This window comes from Leptinotarsa decemlineata, unplaced genomic scaffold (genome assembly GCF_025532065.1).
Source record: "Leptinotarsa decemlineata unplaced genomic scaffold, Ldec_3_MD MMD2_tig00026307_RagTag_RagTag, whole genome shotgun sequence".
NCBI classification, from domain to species: Eukaryota; Metazoa; Arthropoda; class Insecta; order Coleoptera; family Chrysomelidae; genus Leptinotarsa; species Leptinotarsa decemlineata.
Window position 1 is genome coordinate 4,913,444 of NW_027412681.1, and position 24,583 is coordinate 4,938,026.

The 24,583-nt window shown below is 33.4% G+C and overlaps 1 protein-coding gene across 2 annotated transcripts; it reads left to right on the plus strand.

Annotated features, from left to right (window-relative positions):
* Positions 1-5,055: 5,055 nt before the first annotated feature.
* Positions 5,056-22,747, plus strand: LOC111512671 (trafficking protein particle complex subunit 12). Of its 2 annotated transcripts, none has more exons than XM_074181379.1 (5): positions 5,056-5,660; positions 10,909-11,247; positions 13,045-13,379; positions 17,263-17,494; positions 18,697-18,875. In XM_074181379.1, exons 1-5 carry the CDS (start codon positions 5,184-5,186, stop codon positions 18,787-18,789), a joined length of 1,476 nt encoding a protein of 491 aa, XP_074037480.1. In that variant the 5' UTR covers positions 5,056-5,183; the 3' UTR covers positions 18,790-18,875. The 2 variants fall into 2 exon arrangements, with proteins under 2 accessions (XP_074037480.1, XP_074037479.1); XM_074181378.1 differs by lacking the exon at positions 18,697-18,875 and adding an exon at positions 19,612-22,747 and having other exon boundaries at positions 5,057-5,660.
* The last annotated feature ends 1,836 nt before the right edge of the window (positions 22,748-24,583 follow it).

Consider the following 24,583-nt stretch of genomic DNA (forward strand, 5'->3'; position numbering starts at 1 on the left):
TGTTATTTTTATAACGAAATAATCCTTGAACCACATAAACTTTAGATCAAGTTCTGACTTGTAACAGTTCTACCAACGTTTTGGATTATTTCCGAGAAATGGAACAAAAACCTCGAATCACAAAACAATTCTGGAAATCACATTGCGACCTGTAAAATAACATATACCTACAGGGTACAGCGCGTTAAGCGTCGGTTAGCCGTATTTTGGAAAATAACAGGATTCATATCCTGAAGATTGGCACATCTATGTTTTTTTAGCATGGTACATCCTGTTATCCCGGAAGTTGGTACCAACTTCCTTAATTCAAATGTGACACTCTGTTTATTTTCACATTTTTTAATGTGAGTTAATGTAATACACATATTGTTGCTTTTAATTAATTTTGTTCACTTTAGTTCACTTAGTATGTTAAAATAATTGATCATGGTTTGTTTATGAAAAAAGACGATTTTGACATTGACAATGATTTGAAAAGTTATAAAATGAAGATATTGACTTGAAATGTTTGATTCCTGGTTTATTTCGACTTTAAATCAAAGGAATTCACAGTAGGACTGACTAGTCCTAATATTGGTCCTTCGAGCAAAAGAAAAAGAACCAAAAGTAATCAATTACAATATGTCCATGCCTAACCTGAGGAAGAGTGAGAGGGAAACTAAAGGATTCCTCCTGAAAGATATAGCGACGTATGTTATGACCCACGACAAGTTTCGGAGTTGCAGAAACGTTATTCATTAGAAGACCCATCTAATCTAATCTAATCTAAGACAAATCAAAAATTACGAAATTTTCAAGTTCTAGTCGACGAATGTTGGAAATAGAATTGAAAGAAACAAGATAATTGGCCGAAGTAGAGAGAAGGAGAGCCGAAATTGAGAGGAGAGACAAAATTGAGAGAAGGAGAGCCGAAATTGATGCTGAACCAATAAGGAAAGAAGCACAACTACAACGTGAACTGATTCAAGATTCTTCATATAAAAGTCCACAATCTCTAGTGGCAAAAACATCATTGATTTGGAAGAAATGACGCTACAAGAAAAAGTTGCTGGGTGGGAAATCGAAGAAACAGAAAATAAAACCGATTTCGTACCCACAAATAATTTTATTACGATGACTACTGATAATTTCAACCAAATTTTAGACGTTCTGAAGATAAATAAATCAAAATGTTCGGAAAAAACAGACAATGTTAAAACAAATTTGCCGATTTCCGAGGGGAATCCAGAGGACTGGCCTTTGTTCTACAGTCAGTTCGAACGTTTCACCAAACTTTTTGATATATGTGAAGATGAAAATATAATCCGTCTACAAAGATGTTTGAAAGGAAGGGCTAGAGATGCAATACAACCTCTTCTTGTTTCCCCAAATACTGTAATGAACATAATAGAAACTTTGAAACTTACATTTGGACGACCTGAATTTATAATTTCAAATCTAATAAAGTTCGTCGAGCCTTTCCTCCGAGGGAGGGGCGGTTTGAAACATAGCTATACCATTTTCTAATGTTATCGAAAACTTAGTAACTACTATGGAACTGTTTGAAAATACAGGACATATGAAAAATCCATCACTCTTGACTGAAATAGTTACTAAATTACCCCCATTCCTGAGACTCAAATGGGCCCAGGAATCTTCTTTACAAAATGAAATTACTTTGAAAACCTTTTCTGTATGGATGAAAAAAATCGCAATAGCTGCATCAAGTTGTGCTGACTTCAGTAGTTACCACTTCTCCGAAAAAAAAATGAACGAAAATGAGAAATTCCACTACAGGAAAAATGCTAATATATTTTCGACCAAAAAATATGAGAAATGTCCCAAATGTCAAAAAAAATCATAATTTGACTGATTGCCAGAATTTCAAAGAACTAAATATCGACGAAAAATGGAAATTTGTGACTTTGAAGAAACTCTGTTTTTACTGTTTGAAACCAGGTCATAATATCTACTCATGTAGATTGAAACAAAAGTGTGGAATTGAAAATTGCCCAAAATTCCATAATAACATATTACATAATCTTTATTTTTCATAAAAACAAAACAAAGCCTCAAGTTCTTGTTCAAACCCAAATGAAGATGTCAGACGGGAAAGTCAAGTTGAAAAAATATATTTTTTCCAACAAGATAACCCCACAATCCTTCGAATAATTTCCGTGAAACTTCGAGGATCTAAAAAAGAAATTTCTACCTTTGCTCTACTAGACGAGGCAGCTACGACAACAATGATAGACAGCAAAATTGCCCATGAATTAGGACTGGATGGACCAGTTGAGTCACTCTGCTACCAGTGGCTTAACAATGTTACCATAAATGAAGAAAACTCAAAAAGAGTGACAGTAGAGGTATCTTCAATTGAAGAGAACTCAAAAATATACAAAATGAATGAAGTTCGAACTGTAAGTGGACTCTCACTTCCAAGACAAATCATGGATGTCGAATACCTGAGTAGAATCTATCCATACATCAAAGAAGCACCTGTACTTTATTTTTATGATGCACAACCAACAATTCTTATTGGTCAGGGTCAATGTGCTTTGACTATTGCAAGGAAAATATATCAAAGTTACTGGAATGCACCGTTTGCATCAAAAACTTCACTGGGATGGGTAGTACATGGCAGATATCCTCAGGGAAAAGTTGCTGATGAATCGTCTTTAATATTTCACGTTTGTTGTAATTCTCAAGAACAAATTGATGAAGATATTTACAATCTAGTGAGAGACTCGATCAAAATTGACAATTTTGGCATAAGAAGCCCGGAAGAAAATGGAAGATCTAAAGAAGATGATAGGGCGTTGAAAAAAATGGAAAATACCATTATGCTCAAATACATTCCAAGAAAGTTGAAGTTTTAACTTTTGTTCTATAAAGCACATTTGCAAATTTTCAGGAGAGGAATCCTATTATTTCCCAAAATATGGCTAACCAACGGTCATCGCTCTGTACCATGTACAGGTTCATTTTTCATGGTAACATGATATAAATTTCCTCTTTTCTGTGAGGATCAAGGGCTCGCGAACGGAAGATAAACAGTATGTTGAATGTTGAAAGAATTTTTCTTTCTACGGAGTGGGCGACGTCTAGTTTTATAATCCCAAAGACAGAATTAGCGAAAACATTGACAATTACCACTAAGAACCGTAGTCACGAACATTCAATAATATTTGTTGTTACAAATTGAAAAGTTAATATTTTTCAGAAGAGATTAGTTTTTTAAAAAAGGGTTCATAGTTGTCAAAAAATTTCTTTCCTAAATACGTTGTTACATCTATTTTTTGGGAAAGTTTTTGGCTTTTTACTAATCTATCTAGATACAAAAAAAAGATGAGGGAATCTTCCAAAGAAAGGAAGGAAGTAATCAATTTGAAAATAAGTAACTCTATACATGGATGTGTAGATAATGCAAAGAAGTAGCTTTCAGACACAAACTGAAAGAAATTCCTCCTGAAACAGCTACTTTCATATAAACATTGAATTACACGAAAGAAAAAAGTCTTTCGAAACAAATACTTCTATATGAACACTGAATTATACAGAAGTTACTTTTCTCTACTCAGTTCGAATTTCAAACATTCGTTGTGGAATAAAAATCAGATATCATTCACATGAGTTCTACTTTAAATGAATTGCACTTACATGGAACACTGTCATCCTCACTGGTATACATCGATGTCTTGCCTTAAAACACTTGCCCTAAGGCTCTTCAGTACCAAATTATACTGTTATCCAATTTGGATATTTCGAAATCCATTTCTATTTGTTTCGAAAGATTTTTTTTCTTTCGTGTAATTCAATGTTTATATGAAAGTAGCTGTTTTAGAAGGACTTTCTTTCAGTTTGTGTCTGAAAGTTACTTCTTTGCATGATCTATACATCCATGTATAGAGTTAATTATTTTCAAATTGATTACTTCCTTTCTTTGGAAGATTCCCTCATTCTTTTTTTGTATCAAGATGGAGTAGTAGAAAGCCAAAAACTTTCTTTCCCAAAAATTAATCACTCCTAAAGATATAACCCCTTCAACTCATCTATTTTTTGTGATATTATTTTACAGAAATCCAAAAGAACAGCTTTCCATAAGATCCGAAAACGCTTACAAAGAAATGGAAAATTATACTCAGAATCGGTCAATCGATCAAATTTATATGGTTATTCACTATGTCAGAGGATGATTTCACTCGAAGTATATAAAATATTGTGTGAGTATTGTTACGTTTTATCCGTGAGTTTGACAATAATTGACTACATTGTAAAATTAAAGTAAACTTTATTCCACTGCTACATTGACAATGCAACCAAACACTTCTACTGAGAATTCAAACTAATATTCAAATGTATATAGCGACGCGGCATATAGAACAATCGCAAAGCGCAAGTCGAGTTGAGCGCGATCTTGACCAATAAGTCACAATCGATTTTCGACGACCAGCGGCAGCCGGCGTTATTCTTTTTCTGGGAAAATTTTACAGCAGTAGGTATTTATGTGTAGTTTTATATTCTCAAGAGTTTATCCAGTTCCTCATAACTAATTACGAAAGCTCGTTTTTCCGAAAGGTTGAAGGCGAGCATTTCAACGACTAACTTCGCCACCAAATCCTTCATCTCACACAAATATTACACGATTCAACTTCGATTATCAATCTATAGCCAATAGGATTACCTCGAAACGTTGATAGAACAGGTATTGGGTCGTTTCAAAAGTTTTGTCCGTTTTGATGTCATGTGTTTTCGTAGTTCCACATCTCAATTAATATTTATTCTACTGTGTCGTGATGAATACTGATGGATAGAGATTTTTTTAATCCATACATTAATTCTATTCATTTTTTCAAAATTTCGTTCCGGACATTTTAACCTCGAAGATGGGACGTACTAGAAAGATTTTGAAATTTCCGTCTTCAAATGATTCAGCTTTACTCACATGCATAAGGCTAGTTCTTAATTCAATATAAAATTTCTAATAGTGCTTCGACCAATAGAAAGGCGTCAACGATTCGATTGGACCAATCAATAGACTCATCGATGAATTCAAGAACAGTCCCACATAACACATACTTTTCAAATGTCACTTGTCAATGAAAAACCTAAACAAACAAAAATTTTTATTTGAAAGTATTTTACAATAATAATGAGCATACCACCACAAGACACATCTCCGAGATTTTAATAAGATATCAAAAATGACTGAAAATTCCTCTCCGTCTCTTAGTCAATACTTCGCAACAAACGAAACCAAAAAGGACCAAACAGATTTCGCTAAAGTACTCACAGAAACGGCAGGTCAGATCAACAGCTTAAAAATCGACGACAATCATAAAAGTGATACGAAAAACGAGCCAGAAGTATGTAAAATATTTTCTGAACCAGCACCCCAACCGAGAGATCCCACAGCAGCATTTTTTGATTTGATCGGAAACTCCTCGAATACGGGGGCAAATGGAATCATATCCGATCTGGGCCTCTCCTCGAACAGCGAAGATTCTTATAGCAGTTCTAGGTTAGTAGTAGGTTCCGAAGCAGACAGACGGAGAGACGCTTGGATCCCCAGCGAAAAGACAAGGCAGTGCCTTATTGCGTGTGCCACTGCCATACCCGGGACCTATTTTCCCAATAGGGAAATGCTCACAATGCCTGGAGTCGTACTTGAGGAAGAACTGGTATGACACTAAATTATATGGTAAATATTCGAATTGTTGCCAGCGGAAGATTTTGATAAAAAATTTTGTGTGAACTAAATGTAAAACACGATTCTAAAGTAAGAGCGTGGCGCTCTTTGCCCTTTCAACCTTAATTACGGCCCCCAAAGATCAAGAGACAGTATTATTCCACCAAATTCATCTCTTTCCATGAAGAAAAATTTGTATTTATTGTCGGAGCTGTTTTTTAGTAGTTTATTGTGCAACTGAAAAATTTCAGGTTGAGAGTTTTGGAGATTTTCATTTTTTTGATAATTACCAAGAAATCATAATCAAAATATGAAAAATAGCGTGAATTCCAATCGATTGTATTATTTGAGCGAAACAGTCATACTAACGTAAAATTGCAACCTTAAATTTGTCAGTTGCACAATAAACTACCAGAAAACAGCTCTGACTAAAAATATAATACTGCAATACATTAATTTGGGCGGAAAAAGAATGATGCAAAGTGGAACAATGTGTAAAGCTTACGTGGTGAAGAAAATCATGTGAATATTCCCATCTTTTCTGGTGCAAAAAAGGTTGAATATAACCTTTTGATCTTTGGAGGGCAATTATTTTGGAATGAAGGGAGAGCGTTGCGTTTTCACTTCAGAATCGTTCTCTGTTCATCATTTTACATAAGTACAAACAAACATTTTTTCAAAGTCTTTTTCTGGCAACAATTTGAATATTACCTATTATATGATTTAATTTTCTGGAAACATACTGATCAAATTCAACAAAAGAAATGATTTTTTTAGATGTTTCATTTTTATATAAATGATAAAAGGTCATGAACCTGGCGCCCTCCTCTGTAGTGCATCTTTCCTCTAATATTTATATGATCAGATGCACTTAGCATTTAGATTAATACAGACTAGTTATTTTCTGATACACGGATAGGATTTTATTGATAACAGAAAATCTCCAAACATGCATAACACTTCTAAGTTTTATGCCTCTCACCAAAAAAGCCAAACATGTTAAACAGCTGAAACTGTGAACATATGTTTGAGACACATGTACCAACATAAAAAAATAAAAAAATTGCTAAATGAATGTACGTAGCCCACAAAATTTGAACAGACCTCATACAAGTAACTGATGAATTTAATCAACAAAAATCATACCATACAATTTATGTATTCAAGGAATCAGCGCTGAAAATCATTTTCGAATCCAGACTATTTTACAATGTAGAAAACGACCTAGACATGCTGCACACTAAATTTCTGGGTGTAGATATAGATGTCAGGCTATTATGGAACATACATATATATACAATTTGCAATAGACTAAATAGTGCAGTATTTGCTATAAGAAAAGTTAAACAACTTATTAACCAATCCGCTGCAATAACTACTTATTATGCACTGTTCGAATCCATTATTAGATATGGCTTGTCTGTCTGGAGCTCGGCAGCTCAGTTTCATTTAAATGCTATATTCGTCATTCAGAAGCGGGCTATAAGATGTATCATAGGAGCTAATTTTGAAGACTCCTGCAAACCAATCTTTAAAACGTTGAGAATAAAGACACTTTACTCTCTGATAATTTTTGTAAAGTTACTATATGTCAAACAAAACATTAATAGTTACTCTGTTGTGTTCGATATACACGGTCACAATACTAGACATAAAGATAATTTGATTATACCTCCAACCCGGTTACAAAGAATGGACGATACTATTGATATTGAAATGTACCTCTTACAGTACGTTCTCTGAACTATGTAAATTCAAAAAAACATTTGAAGACATTACTTACGGAAAATCCCCTATATGGTATTAATGACTTTTTCCATTCACTTCCTGGACCATAGAGCAAAGATGCCTTTCACGATTGTATGTATGTAATGAATTATTATTATTTTTATTGCACTGTATCTTCTGAAGATTTTATATTTTACTTTTGGCATATGTTAATTTCGTGGTATTTTGTGACATGTTCTAAAGCTGTAGCTTTGTTATGAACCAAATAAAAAAAAATTTGAATTATGTATTTGAAAAAAATATTGAATTCTTCTTGTAACAGTTCGAAAAAACTGCCAACTAAACAATCAGTAATTCATCCTGTAATTGTGTTCCTACTGATCTCCTACCTTGAACATTACAACATCATCTCTAATAACCAAAATGGATTCAGGAAAGCTAAATCAACTTCAAGGGCTATTGAGCAAGCTCTGGATTTTATCTATGAACAGCTTAACAACAAGAAGAGTATACTAGGTATATTCTATGATTTAACTCGTGCATTTGATATGGTTAAACACGACTTACTCTTTCGTAAATTATTCAACACAGGAATTCGTGGTTTACAACATGATTGGATAGTATCATATTTGACAAATTGTATGCAGGTGACAGTATTAAATAATAGCAAATCTGACTAGAAGAGTGCCAAGTTATAATTGCCCCAGGGGTCTATATTGGGACCAACTCTTTTTTATATTTTCAAATGACTTCTACGATACCTGTACCACACCAAATAGAATGGTACTTTACGCTGATGACACAAATATACTTCTAGCCCATAAAAACTTGGAAAGACTGGTAAACTTGGGTAATTATGCATGTGATGAATTCAATAAATAATGTAGCGACAATGATCTTGTCTGCAATATAAAGAAAACCAAGTTTATCAACCTCTTACCCAAAAACAGAACCTCAAATCCAGATCTAATGAACAACATCAATATGTGTGGTGAAACTTTGGAATACTATCAGGTAGCTAGATTTTTAGGAATACCCCTGGTTCAAAAGCTAACATGGGAGGCACATATCGACAGTTTATGTGTAAAGGTTGACAGTGCAAACCATGCAATTCGAAGATACAGAAGTTATAAAACTCATGCACCATGGAGTGGTACAATCAAGGCTACAGTATGGGTTGATCTTCCGGGATAACTCTGCATATACTTACCGCAGATTTAAGATTCAGAAAAGAGTCATTCCAAGTCTCGTCCACTGGTCTCTTGTAAACCACTATTTGAAAAGTTTAGCATCTTACCATTGTAGTGCCTCTACATATTACAGCTAGTGTTATTCATCTATAATAATTAAACACCAATATCAAAAAAACTGATATATATAATTACACTTCTCGGGGTGAAGATACTTTATAACTCCCCTACTCTCGCTTGAGTGTGAGTCAGAATTCCCAAAAATACTTGGGTAATAAATACTTCAATACAATAACAACTTTAATAGAGATCAATAAAAGTAGAACTGTAATGAGGAATGAACTATATGGTTTCTTGTTGGATGAGTGCTTCTACAGTATGAATTCATTTCTTGCTTTCAGTGCTTAGATAAATGACATAGTTTCTTTTATACATGTAGTCTTTTTTTTTAATTTATTCAAGATCAAACATTTGTGTTTAGCTTTTAGCGTTTTACTTTTTTGACTAGTCCAATAAGTTTTCTCATATATTTAATCTTGTAATTGTGTATGTGTGAAAATTTTAGCGATGAATAAAACTTTTTCTATTTCTAAATATTGCAATTGCAATATTGACAAGAATACAATTGAGTATGTGACACATTGGATTATACAAGAAAAAAATACAAACAAATCATCTCCATACTATTTATATTTTTATTTTAATTTCAGTTGGTATGTATTGCATTATTTTATGTACTACACAAGCTCTATCTACAAGACTATGCCTTATGATAATAAAGCATATTATTATTATTCTACATCGCCCAACCGATCGTGATGAAACTTGACATGTATAAGTAATTTTTCATAGATACGATTTTTAGGCTATCAATTTTTCTGTACTCGCCACTAGATGGCGCTGTAGAACAATTTTTTGAAAGCACTGTTCTATAACGCTGTGCACGCCTAAGTTCGTTGATTCTGATTTTGTCAAAACATTGGAACAGCAGCGATACAGCAACATAGTACTAATATAATTATATAATATTCCTATATATGTTGAAATACAAATCATGAAATTATAAAACAACAAAAATTAATTGGCACTCCGGTGCGACTTCATTGATTCCAGTGGCTTTTTCAGCTGCAGGAAAACTCGGAGAAACCTGCAGCACCACATCATCTGAAGATCTTGATTTGCCAATGTCCTCTCTTTCTTAAAACAAAATGTAGGGTATCTCCAGAGGCTCCAATAAATTGAAGACATCGCCATATTAGGAAATGCTAGTTGGAGTTCCAGAAAATCACATACGTTTTTGCTACCTCTTGAACATTTACTACAAAGTAAACAAGTGAGGATTTTTTCAACAAAAGATCTACAAACACAAGACGAGATAGACTGTACGGAATCCTTCAATCCAGAGAGATCGGGAGTATTGATTCTGCTATTTTTTTGCTCACGAAGAGTATTCAACAAGAACCCCAAGAATTCATAACAATCCTCTTGTTGTTCTAACGAGTATCTAGTGGACTTCAAAGCATCCAGGAAACCGCTTGGTGGAAGAGATGATACATTCTAACGAAACTGCAACTGCATGAACAATTGTTTGAGTTTGTAGTAGGAAACATTCTCGTTCATCGTAAAAACCTCTTTCATGAAATTATTTGTCATGAACAACACTTGTAAAATGCTATTCATGTAGCAAGTGTTTCCTAAATTATCTAAACCAATTTTCTTCCCAAGAACAACTGTCTACTGATTTATAAGGAAGAGCATATATCAGAACCATTTCTCAAGCTGCAATCGATCTTTCCAAGTAATGAAGGGTTTTGTAGAGGGATCGATTCGGCTCTTGCCTCATAAAGCTCTTCCACTGAAAGGTAATTAGAACCACGAGGACTGCAGCTCATATTTGGGGGGGTGCAGTCCATTGACTGCACTAAAAAAGAAGAAGGTGGATGAATTACTTGCGGATTAACCTTGATAGGAGACTGATGAATATACCACGTTGAATAGCAATACTAATTCTTTCTATCAAAATAGAGGTAGAACGGTAATCTTTCGTTACTTAACCTATTCTCCTTCCGAGTTCATGAACGAATAATAGACACTCCAGACCATAAACACCAAAACCGCTACTGGATGGAACAGATAGTTGTTTCCAAGATTTTAGTATTTTTTTCGTATACATTTTTCGCCAAATTTGATATTAGAAATAGTGTCCTATCGTTCTTAAGAATGTAGAATAAGTGACACTAAGATATCTGATATCATTTTTGTTTAAAATTTCATATATTCGTTGCATTTTTAGCAGTGTTAATGATTGTTCAAATCTTGCAGGGTGATGCCGTAGGAGAAGCAGTAACAAGCTGTCTTGGAGAAGCCGAGGCCGCTCAAAGAAGAGTCCTAAGTGCAGGAGATGTAACTCAAGATGAAAGAGGTCTTAGGGAGTTGGTGCAGGCTGGAGCTTACAGGGCTGCCATCAACCTAACAGCTAGGCTGTTAACCATATATGGTCAAGGTAGAGGAAGAGCGGGGCATCCCAGCAAACACTCCCCACACTCTCTGCAGCTTTGGTTTACTCGTATTGCCCTTCTAGTCAAGAGTAAATTATTCAATATTGCTAGTGCTGAGGCAGAGCCCTTTGGCCAAATCGATAGGCCTGATTTATACTACCAGGTACTTCCTTTTTCTTTATTTTGTTAGTAACTATTGAACAGCCATGGGTTTAATTCTGTTTGATGGTGGTATATTTATTTATCTTGTTAGGTAGTATATTTTATTTTGTTATCACATAAAAATGTGCTCTCACACACTTGTTTTAACATGTATATTGTTTGTGAAAGTATTTCTAGGCAAAATATATTCTGAAATAGTGTACCTGTAAAATTCTGCATTTTCCATTCCATTTATCTACCCTATTGTTTCATTTTTATACTATAAGGAATGTCCCAATTGTGAGTATGAGAAATGTTTCCTATGTTACAAAACCACATAAGGAGTGTACCAAAACTTTTCTGTATTATCAAAAAATGGGTTGTTAGTTTTCTATTCAACACTAAATTTTTTCCGGAGCTTTTCCTAAATTTCGAATAATATGCCATAAGAGTCGTCACGCATCAAATGCACAGGGAAGTGTAACCGGTCCCATGCTTTTTATTATTCTCATGAACGATATTTTAGAAATCCTAAATAATGACAGTAAAACTTCTCAAAACACCAATTATGCTGATGATACAAATCTGTTAGTGTCAAGTCACAACTATCCAAACTTAATTATAGAGTCGAGTAACCTGTTAGACAGAGCAAACCACTGGTAAGAACAATTTGATTCTGAATGTTGAGAAAACAAATGTTATTTTATTTAGAAAAGCACAGAAAAGAATTGAAACACCAAGTACAATTAATCTGTCAAACAATGAATTTGCAGTTCAGAAGTCAACAAAACTTCTTGGTATATATGTTAACGACCATTTGCATTGGTATAAGCATATTACAGATCTGGGAAAAAATTGAATCAAATATGTTACAGTGTTAGAGTTATTGGCTCCTACCTCAATGAAAAATTACTAAAATTATATATTCTGCGAATTTCGAATCTTCACTTAAATTCTGTATAATATTCTGGGGAAGCAGCAGTAATACCTCTGATATATTCCTTATCCCAAAAAGAATTATGAGAGTTATTTTCAAACTGAACTTTCGTCAGTCATGACGGGGAATCTTCAAGGCAAATAATATCTTGACAATAAATGCGATCTATATCTGTGAGAGTGTAGTATACCTATTCAAAAATAAAAGTAGATTTTTGGAAGCAAGACCAAGTCTTAATTATCCTAAGTGTAATATGAATATATCTTTTCCGATTCACAAATTGACAGTGTCAGAGAGGCATCCATCCTATGCGTCTCTATGGTTTTTCAATAAATTACCACAGAGACTTAAAATGTTAGAGAGCCTAAAAAATATCAAAAAAGGTCTCAAAAGAGTATTTGATCAAGTTAGAACCTTATTCACTTCAGGAATATTTAGATAAGTTATGAAACTTTATGTAGAAATTGTGTGACGTTGTTTCATTTTATGTTTGATGTTTTCTTTATGAAATGTAGAGCATACTCTGAAATATATTATTATTATCCACAATCCTCTTCAGGTGATGACAAGACTTATTCCTTCGAAAGATGATTATTTATAGGTCAACCGACGGTCAGCGAGAGAGAGAAGAGGGGGTAGGTGAAAGCACTCGAATGACCTATAAATAGTCATCTCTCGGAGGAATAAGTCCAGTCATCACACAAAGACAATTGTTGATACTAATAATCGAAAAGTTGTGAAGTAACTTGGCTTGAAATCTTTTGATTTTCAGTTTTTTTTTTAATTTTTCATTTCTTGTTAGTTGTTTAATTTTCAATTGTTGCTTGTACATACTCCTGATGTATAAGGAGTATATGATTTATTAAAAAAATTTTTTTTCAGTTTTATCCCGAAATGTACGGCGGTCGTTCGGGGTCTATCGCATCTTTCTCATTTCGGCTTCTGCTCTCTGAGTTGCCCATGCATTGCGGAAAACCTAAGGAATCTATCACGAAACTGTTCAGTATGCTGGCGACTGTTCGCCAGATATTGAAGAATTTGAAAAATGGGTTGTGTGAAGACGGAAACCCCATGGAACTAAGCGATTCGGATCGGAGTGATTCTTTACGTTTGTGGAGTGGAAGAGAGACCAGGATCATGCACTCAATCATCAATTGCGGCTTGGTCATTAAAGATTATGAATTGGCAATGGATTTGTTAGGTCAGCTGTGTGAAAGGTGAGTTTAAGAGTAAATGAATAATAAAAATAACAATAATTAAGATGCTTTATTGTGCAAAGAAAAACACTGTGATGATACAAAATACATAAACAAATTGTAAATATAAAACAAAATTATAATACTAAAATTTGCCATAATCGATCTTCTGACGTCTGACACAGTTAGAGGCAGTTGAGGGAATTTAAGATTCATGCATATTTATTCAATAAACTGTTTCTAATATGAAAATTGACACAGAAAGATGACTATGAGAATCCCTTGGTCCTTAATGCCCTTTGTTGAAGGACTCCTCAGGAATGAATCCCATTCTCAATTAAGACTTTACCAATAAATGATACATGCTTCAGCTGAATGTAATTTTAGTTTGTTATATGTTATTTTCACTGTATAACATCCAGTCGAAAGTTTTTTATTCAGCAAGAGAATGTGGTCTTCAAATTTGAGTTTTTTTTTTCAATGAATATACCAAGAAATTGTTTGCTTTATGTATTCTCAATTAAATTAGCATTTGAAGCAAAGGGAATTATAATATAATAATAATAATAATATTTATTTCAGAATATCAATACAAAGAATGATACAAAATTTCGATATATAATGAAATAAATATGGTTGAACTCCACGAGGGTTTCCCCTGTATGTGGAGGGGGTAAGAATAATAATTTAATAAGTACGGATATATTAGCAAGTTAATACACAATAACACAGTCTGCATAGTTACACACACATATTCACGATAAATTATACTCACTTATATGAAGACTATTCACAATACAACATTAATAAAATTTGGGGAGGATTACATTAAAATTTATTATGAGATTTCACTCATTAGCTTTCCGAGTACACATTTACACTCAAAAGGTTGCAAAAGGGCAACCGTGGTTGGTCGTTTATCCAGGCAACCAATTGCTTGTGGAATGAATATATAGAATTTACTGATTTCAGTTCATTAGGTATCATATTGTAGCATCGAGGAGCCAAATAGGTGTAATTTCTCATTAGGGTGTTTTTTTCGGGTCTAGGTATTGTGAGTATATAGTTCCTATATCGAGTATCATGTACATGGCTACTACTAGTCGCCGTTTTTTTGTTTTTGTGTTGATTAAGAACTAATTTCAAGAAGAATAGCTGTCTGACATCCATTACTTTGGTTTCATTATATAACATTTCCGTTGGATAGTCTTGTGGCTTACGGAAAATAACTTTGAGAATTCTCTTTTGTATCATTTCCATCCACACTTCAATGAAGTTCTGTAGTATTGTTTTTATATCATAACATTGTGGTGTCATCTGCCAAGTAAGTGAATTAATCCTCTATATCAATGATAGTTGTTGTAAAGAAGAAATAGGGTGGAACCTAGTATTGAACCTTGTACTACTACGTGATTTATGTGAGATATTTCAGATAAGAGGTATAATAGGAGTTTCCATTTTCATTGGAACCCAAATTTAAGTTACATTCAATAGAAGTGACATGAGTATGACCTATGCTTAATGTCATCCTTGGACGGCCGAGAATGCTATCGTATGCGAAAGTCTCCTGAGAGAGTTCTGTTTGCTGAACTGATCATATTGATCTTATGTGTGCAAGAATTGTACAATTGATAATATGCACAATTCTGTGTGTCGTCATCTAGCCTCTCTTTAGGAAGATGTGGAGAGGTATCGATTGCTTGCAAAGGTTTCAGCCACCAAGCATTTACTCCGTACGTACCTTAAACCAAAAGATTTTTCATAGATCCTTCTAGCCGTCCATAGGAATAATGTGGCTTTGTGAAAAACATTTTTCTAATGAGCAATCCACTTTCTCTGCAAATGAAAGACAGTGAAGCTGGTTTCTTAAGGTTCCTTCTCCTGGTGACTATCATTGTTTTGCAGGGGTTCACAGACATCTGTTTCTTTCTGGCATCAACTATGAACATAGTCCAACATTCATTGGAGGATACCGCAGGCTAACCTTTCTGACATCGTCCTTGCCAAGATGACAAGGTTTTCTTCATAAGCTTGCAGATCTACCTCTCCTGTGTCAAAGATATAGAGTGTTCGGTCTTTAGCATCTGTCATCCAAATTATTTTTCTTAAAGTAGTTAATTGTAAATCTGAAATTTAGTGTTTAGCCTAGAGTTGTCAGATGTTCCAGATGACCTACAAACTATTGACGAAATAAAGATTAGTAGCGAAGTAAAATTTTTAGGAACTTACTTGGATGAAAGCTTATCATGGGATCTGCAAATAAAAGATGTCTGCAACAAATTAAACAAGACATTCTTTGCTTTAAGGCAAATGAAATCATGCATGGACACAGCAGGTCTACTAGAAATCTATTTTTCTATGGCATATTCACATATATCCCTCAATATCATAGCATGGGGTTGCAGTAATGAATTCATCAGAGTATTCGTAGCACAAAAGCGCATTGTTAGACTAATTTTCAGCATTGAACACCGAGACAGCTGTAAACCAGTATTTGTTAGGGAAAAATTATTACCGGCTCCCTCCATATACATTCTTAAATGTATAGGATTTGCTAGATCTAACATCCATGAACTAGAAACAAACGCAACGGTGCACAGTTACAACACACGTCATGGTGATGTTTTGCGTATTCCAAGACATAAGACAACGAAATATAAAAAAGTCCCCTTTGTATAATGCCATAAATCTGTATAATAAATTACCAGAGCAGATCAAACAAATTACCTCTGATAAAGTGTTTCATGGTAGAGTAAAGCAATTGCTGCTGCAAAAATGGTACTATATATATATATATATATATATATATATATATATATATATATATATATATATATATATATGTTAACTCGAAGTCTAGTTGAAAAAACCAGACATCACCAGAAGATGGCAAATGAGACTTTGCCGAAACGTTGTGAAAATAATCCTTATGGGGAGAAAATACACAGAACACGGAGCGAAACCCGAGAAAACAGCTCATCATATATATATATATATATATATATATACCGGGTGTCCCACATTTTATGTGACAGGCAATATCTGGTTTGTTGAAGGAGATACACAAAAATGTTTCATACAAAAGTTTTAGGAGTTCATGAGAGCTATATTTTGATATAATTTTTAAATATACAGGGTGTTTGGTGTAGGTGCTACAGACCAAAATCCATTTTTTAAAATAGAACCTCAGTGGCAAATAAATAAATAAAATAAAATAAAAATAAAATTTATATGGCAAAACAGCTTGGTTTATTGCATTCTTTATAAAATAATTCTGTTTGAGTTTATTTTTGCATTATTCTCATGGGTTTCCCGCCTGATTGATCCTTCAAATGTCTGGGTCTTTTGTAATCCTCTTATCGTCATAAAATTTAATATGCAGGAATATCTTTACTCAAGCATCCAGCATATTTCTGCCTATTCCCACGTAAATATTGTAAACTACAAACAGCTTATTTTTCAATTCCCTTATTTTTCTTTGTGCCCGTTGTCTTGGGACTTACCTACTGTTATACCCTTTTCCCACCAATTAGTTTATCGGATCTTTTTTCCTCCCCCTATAATGACTAATCAGGCCTCCGCCCTAACTAGCTATATAGAATATACAGCACTGTCTTGTGAAATTATAATAACGTTTTAAATCTTATAAAAGTAGAGTTATACTAACCCTTGTCTTTTCTACAGTACAACTTGCCAGTTATTCATCTTATCTTATTTTCCCACAAGGTTTAATATAATTCTTGTGTGTGGGTCAAAAGACAGAGCGAACCATCGATCCGGAGTGACCCCAGAAAGGGTCTGCGAGCAATCCCTGGTAACTTCGAACCTATAAAATGTGTAGAGTATATTTGGTCTCATTCATTTCATGTCATTATTTGTGAGACGAACCGTCTATTGTTTTCAGAGAAGGGGCCCCAAGACACGCCTTACTTTCAGCACTGGGTCGGCTGCATTTGCAGTTAGGCGACGTTACTGGAGCAGAGGCCTGCTTCAATGAAGCTTCTGAAATCAAAGGAACCCCTCCGGGTGTCAGGGGACTCGTCGACAGGGGTCTTTTGTCGATAGCGCAGAGCGCATTTGATGAAGCCTACGTGTTTTTTCAGCAGGCTAGTTCTTTGGAACCTACAAATATTATGGTAAGTTACTCACATTGATCATTTCTTAAATGTGTTCAATCGTTTAATCTATCACTGAATGCAAAAACAATATCATGTTAGCAAGGATTAATATTAATAATAAAATATTGGGTTGATTAGAATGCCAACACAATTACCAAATGTGGCTCAGTTCATAATTATATTTAATTTTGATGTACCTACGGTTTCAATCATATAATCGACTGTTTCAATCAACGGGGTTTTCTATCTATGTATTTAGATTTTATTTTATTTTATCTATCATATTTATTTTTTATTTTTATTATTGACTTGTTCTATGTCATCATGTTATGATCGTTATGAACGAATAAATATTATTATTATTATTATAGATTATTATTGAATGAGGTTGTTTCAATTGAGATAACAGGCTTTAGTCATGGAATAATGACAAAAAAACGCCTCTGTAAGCTTTATTTGCACAAAATTGTCGACTCCATCAAATATTTAATTGAAGTTATTTTTTTGTTTCACCTCCACACTTGATCATTGAAATGTCCTGCAGAAATAACAGTTTATCAGATGAAACTCCAACAAAAAATTGCACATGATTACTCTCACAAATATTGCACAATATTCATATAAGTCATCAGTCAGTCAAAAAAATATCTGACTACCATTTCATTGCAAATGCTACAAATGAATGTAAAGCAATGCGATTCTTTGGTACAAAAGTATACAGAGAAAACAGAAAAATATTTGGAATTTGAGAAATATTGTCAATAGAACCATTGTAGAGGATTCAACATAGCATTATGAGGAGTGTATCAATTTGTTCTCAGACTATTCTCATTCCTCGATTCTGCAATTTTTGTAGTTGAGACAGTTTGTTGTGTGACTGACACCGCTACTGAATTCCAAAAGAAAATTAAATTGGTTACAGAGGAATTTGCGCACTGGTGTGAGGTGAATCATCTAATTAACAATACAGACAAAATGGTGTTCATAAAGTTTACAAGTCCCCTAAGGCGAACACACAATCTTACAATAAATATTGATGATATTGAAATAAACACATCAGAGTCAGCACGATACTTAGGTATGGAACTAGACTAAAGTTCTCATTTAACAACCAATTATATTTGCAAAAAACTAAATAAACTATATTATGCTTTCTATACACTTTAGTCAAATTTTCATAGACCTTACTTGATTAATTTATATTATGCACTGGTATATAGCACCATCAGCTGCAACATCATAGTATGGGGAAGGTCCACAGAAACATCCAGAGTCTTTGGAATACAAAAAAAGTTCATCAGAATATGATTTAGACTACAGAGAATCGTGTAGGAACACCTTCACAATTAACGATATTTTAACATTCACATCTATTTATTTGTATAAATTACTGACGTATACCTTTTTAAATAAAGCAAAACTAAACAAAAACAGTGAGTACCACAGATACGATACGAGAAAGAAAAATGACTTTCACTTACATCCCATAAGATCACATCACAAAAAATCACCTCTGTATGCAGGGGCATATTTATTCAACTCATTGCCTGAAAGCATCAAATCGGAAACGAAAATAAAAACTTTTAAACATACACTGAAAAAGTTCTTAATCCAAGGAGCATTTTATACTTTAGACGATTTCATTCAAAAGTGTGGCTGATTCATTTTCATCCATGTAGTATGCATTATATGTACTGTTTTAAATATGTATCCATCCAATATGTTTTAACTTTTGTGTGAAATTGACTATTGTCAATGTGTTTGTACTTGTTGTTCGTTTTTAATTTTTTTTGACCTATCTCGTGTTGTAAGAACAACCTAAAGAGACAAATATATTATCTATCTATCTATAGGACTGTTGAACAGTAATCAATATGCCGTTATACTATTGAAATCAGTGATTATAGTTGCCATATATAAATTACTAGAAATTCTTGGAAAGAAGTAGAGTCTTATTATATACGTATAGTATAAAAATTACTGCTCAATCATTTTTTCTCTGAATGCGCATTGTTTGTAAATATCGTCTGGAAAGTCTAAGCTGAAAAAATTCCCCAAAAGTGTCCCAGATAGAGTTCAAATAAATGGAGTTCTACTGTTCTGGTGATTCAATTCAACTCATATTTCTTAAATAGATCCTAAATAATATGGGGGTGTGCCTCCTGTACGGGGGACATTTGAAAGAAGCCATTCAGGTGCTCGAATCAGCCATCGCCTCCAATCCTGTGCATGCCCTCCACGAGTCGCTCCTTTTGAATTTGTGCACCCTGTATGACATGGAGTCTTCTAAAGGCCGCATGAAAAAATTCGCACTCCTGAAGCAGATTTCTCGGTATCAAGCAGATGCGCCCACCACCATATTGGAGAAGTTGTACGGATGAAGATCTTCGGTGAAGGTGAGTTCGTCTGGATGTGAACCGATACTGTGATGCTTTTTATGTTTGGGTGCCTCCTCTGGTTTCTTATCGATTCGAAGCTGTATTGTAGTTTTCGACAATTTTAGGACTAAAAATGGAAAAGGCAGTTTTCAGTCACGAGTCTGAATAAATGAAATATCGTTGATAAAGCTTTCACATTAAATTTAACTACTTACTAGTCTTGAGTTTCAAGTCATTGCAGTTCAAAGTTGACTCTTCATGTAACTGAAAGTATATTTCAGTGATCCAAATTCTTCTGATTTACTACTGGAAACTTAAATCTACCCTGAACTGATTCATTTCTTTAGTCAAATGAAGTATCTACCAAGTTAAAATCTAAGGTAATAAATTCATCATTTGATGAATGGTGGTTTATTTTTTAAATATCGAAAGTTTCTATTCAGGTCACATAAACTGAATTTTTTATAAATAAGTGCAATATCAAATTGAATGAATTCCATTAGCTCACGAGGCTGCAGCGTTTTCCAAAGGTTTGTGAGATCTACACTAAACAGTTTGCAAAAACGGCAATACGTAATTTAGTATATAAAAATGTTTCAGTTGTGTTACATATGTTTTTCTTAAAATGTATCAATAAATTTTTTTATTTATTCGGTAAAAAAGGAAAAACCCTAAGTTACAATTTTGTGAATTATACATGTATAAAAATATACTTCAATCCAAATACACTTACAAAATTCGTATGAATTTTGAAATACATTAAATAAAAAGCAATACAAATACTGAATGCTAAATAAAACAATTAATAGAAACATCAGCCCTAATAATAACAAACATACAAGGTGTAAATCTATAGACTAAATACATAATTGACTGCAGACTTTTTGAACACCTCCAAGGAGTATGTAAGAAAATCAAGTTCTGATGCATTAGCCTCCCTTAACATTTTTGACAATGGACTATTGAATCCATAATTGGTAGCATATGAGTTCTCAACGAAAACAGCTTGTTACTCTTTGCTTGACCCTCAGGCCAATGGAATTACAATAATTTAACCAATTACTAATGACCACACCATTCTAAGAACAAGTTTATTAAAATTGATAGGAGGATAATTTCAAGTTAGGTTTTTGTACTAACTTAAAATAATCCAACTCAATATAAATTTCATCATCAGTTAACGAATTTACCATAAGGGAATTATTCTAAATGATCGAGAACCCATGTCCCCCTCCCAAAATGAGATTTGCAATTGATTAATTGGTCTTCTAATTCGTAAAACTATTAACGTGTTCTTTCATTCTTTTGGGGGCAACCATTCCCGTTGGACCAATGTAAAATTTGGGGCAAGTCAACTTTTATACTCCCGATTTATCCAACAGTGGTATTTTATAAATTTGTTTTTTTTATCCATGGTTCTCTTACATTTTTTTTTTGGGAAGATTAAGTTTTGGATAGGATTGTTTCGGATATTTGAGTTAGTCTCGAAACACTAGTCCTGAAATTGTCCAGACCAGAAGTCTGATTCTTCTTTTACAATTATGTGACTTTAGTATTTTGGTTTTGAGCATGCAGAAGTGCTAAAGGGTCACACTTTTTTTATTTCTCCTCATGAAAAGGATGCTCATCATTTCTACTTCAAACTCTCAATAGTTAGCAAATGAGGATACTATCAGAATCATGAATTCAAATTCAAAACTTTACAAATTATGAGTTTACAAAAAACATGAATTCAATTTTGAACTGATAATATTAATCTGTGTCTCTGGCCTTTAGTACCAGTTGTTAAAAGGAACTGAATTTGAAGACCACTTAAAATTCATAATGAACCAACAATTATTAGTTTCCAAATTATAATTATCGGTTTTAGGGTGGAATTATGGGATATCCTCATAATCAAAAACCCTAGAAATTCAAAGTGTATCCCTTCAGGGCGTTTGTTGTCGAGTAATCATAGGTTAAGAATGAACAATGTATTTGTTCCACTTTATTCATTTTTGTTAACGAACATTATTTTTCTAGATTTTTTCAACTATACCCATATTTTTGGTTACTTGAAGATGCTTGTACTTTCTCCCTTCACTGTCTTGTATTCATAAATGAGTGTTTTTATTGTTAACATATTTTTGCGGTGAAATATCACATCGAAGTATTTTTCATAGTTGTTTAAATTGAAAAAAGTTCAGCCATTTTGGTTGAAAACACCGTTTTGCAAGAAATATTTTTTCGTCGAGTTTTTGTCACAAATTCTAATACATTGAGTGTTTTGAAGTATTTCGCGTAAAATGACTGAAGTATTTTGACAATATCCCTTTTTTGTTGATAAATTGATTAAAGAATAATCTCGATGGAAATGTAAATGAATTGTTTTCATTTTGTAGAATACTGAAAAAAAGATTATGAAATTTTCATGTCAAGGCCCAAAACTGCTTGTAGCTTTTAAATAATTAGAAATGCTTGAGATTATCATAGAAACCAAAAGTTCATATTATCGTTTGAAAAGTATCTTTTTTAACTGTATAAACTATTTCGTTCTGGTGGATGAGATTTCCTTAGATGTGTTTTTTTACTTGATGCAACAATAATAATTTTATCCAGAAGTGATTATGAAGAGCGGACCAGTTGAAACAGAGCAATACACATTTTTCACGCCCTTCTCTTATTTTACCTTTTTCAAGAACTCTTTTAATTGTGATATATTATTATTTCTGGTGAATTATTCGAAAGGTCTAAGAAAATAGGCGTGAAATGTGCTTTTGGTGTATAAGTAATATTCTAGGAAATTGTTATGTAATTTAAAAATATACACTTTATACATTGTTGTTTTAATGTGATTTATGTGCACGTGTTATTTATTGATTGTCTGGATTTCAATAAAAATTTATCATTAGAATGATTTTTTCTTTACAAGTACTCTTTAGCCTCTCAAAAAAATTGTTGCATTCATGACCGAGAACATTTTTAGGTCCAATAGCTGACCATTATTGTAATATATTATTCATGGAACGAGAAATATTGCTATTTCTCGTGAGGATTGAGATTGATTCGCCTTCGGTTCGCGTCGTAATGATTCTAGAGAGTAATGGTCATTTTTCGCGAGTAGAATACTATATTTTTTCTATGATTTATGACAGGAATATTAAAAAGAGATTATTTGTGAAAAATCTCAAATCAGAGTCGGTAATAGCATTTTTGGCGCATTTATTCTTATTTTATTACATTTAAAATAATTCGAAAATTGAGTGGAATGAAAAATAAAAAACTCTCGTTGCTATTGACACAAGATTGAACGCAGCTCCTGTGGATCAATAGTCCCTAACCATTACTCCATGCTTTCAAGTCAGTGTGACAAAAAGTTGACTTGACTTTATGATCACTTTCATTTTGTTACCCAGTGATTTGGAAAAATCAATTTTTTTTTGACACAACAAATTTCTAGTGGGGTACACTCGTTCTCACTATCAGAATCCATGTTTTTATCCTTGTTTTTCATTAGAAACTATACGAGGTCTGTTGAAAAAATTGAATTATATGAAATTATTTCATTTTTATCATTTACCATAGTAAGGTAGCCTATATAACGATGTTACGGTTGGTATATATACAAAGATGTTACTATTTTATACCTTGGAAATTTTCCTTTGTCTAAAAACAGCTCTTGTAATTCCTATTTTTAAAGGCGGTAATGCAGAAGATCCAAATAACTTCAGACCTATATCTGCTCTCAAAAATCATAGAAAAAATGGTGAAAAAAAGGGTATTAATTAGCTTTTCTTTACAAATACAATATATTAACCAACTGTCAATTCGGCTTCCAGAAGGCAAAAGGCACAAATGATGCAATCTTTTCCTTTCTTGAACATGTCTACACACATCTCAACAATGTTGAGGTCGTAGCTGCAGTATTCTGCGATTTCTCCAAAGCTTTTGATTGTGTAAATCATGAACTTCTTTTGCAAAAGTTGAACTACTATGGCTTTAGAGGAGTGTGTAATGACTGGTTCAGGTGTTACTTAAGTGATAGAAAACAGTTAGTAAAATCAATCGAAAAACTATCACACACTAAGGATATCATATGGGGTGTTCCACAAGGATCAGTACTGGGCCCGATTCTTTTCCTTATTTATGTAAATGACCTTGTTACTCTCTCAATTCAAGGAATTTTTACGATCTTTGCGGATGACGCTCCTTTGGCATGAAAAAAAATACTTCTAATATGAAAGAAACTATCTCTAGTGATTTAGAAGTTGTGAAAAAATGGTGTGACGCAAACTACTTGTGCTTTAATATTAAAAAAACAAACCTACTCACCTTCAGCTGTAATATTAACAATTTATACTTGAATGGACAAATTCTTGAGAATAAAAGCCAATCCAAATTCCTGGGAATCTTCATGGATAATAAATTGAAATTTGATCAACATATTTCAGCTTTGAATGAAAAATTGGCATCAGGATGTTATGCACTTCGAATAGTTTCAAATGAACTGAGTTCATCCACAACAAAAATGGTATATCATTCCCTGATTGAGTCCTACCTGAGATATGGTGTTGCCTTCTGGGGATTTTGCAATCAACTTTTTCATTCAGTGTTTGTTTTGCAAAAGCGAGCAGTTAGATACTTATGCAAGGTGGGAGTGTGTGAGTCATGCAGACCATTATTTTTGAGAGAAAAAATTCTCACTGTTACTCGTATTTTCATACTTGAAACTGTTTGCCTGATTTACAAA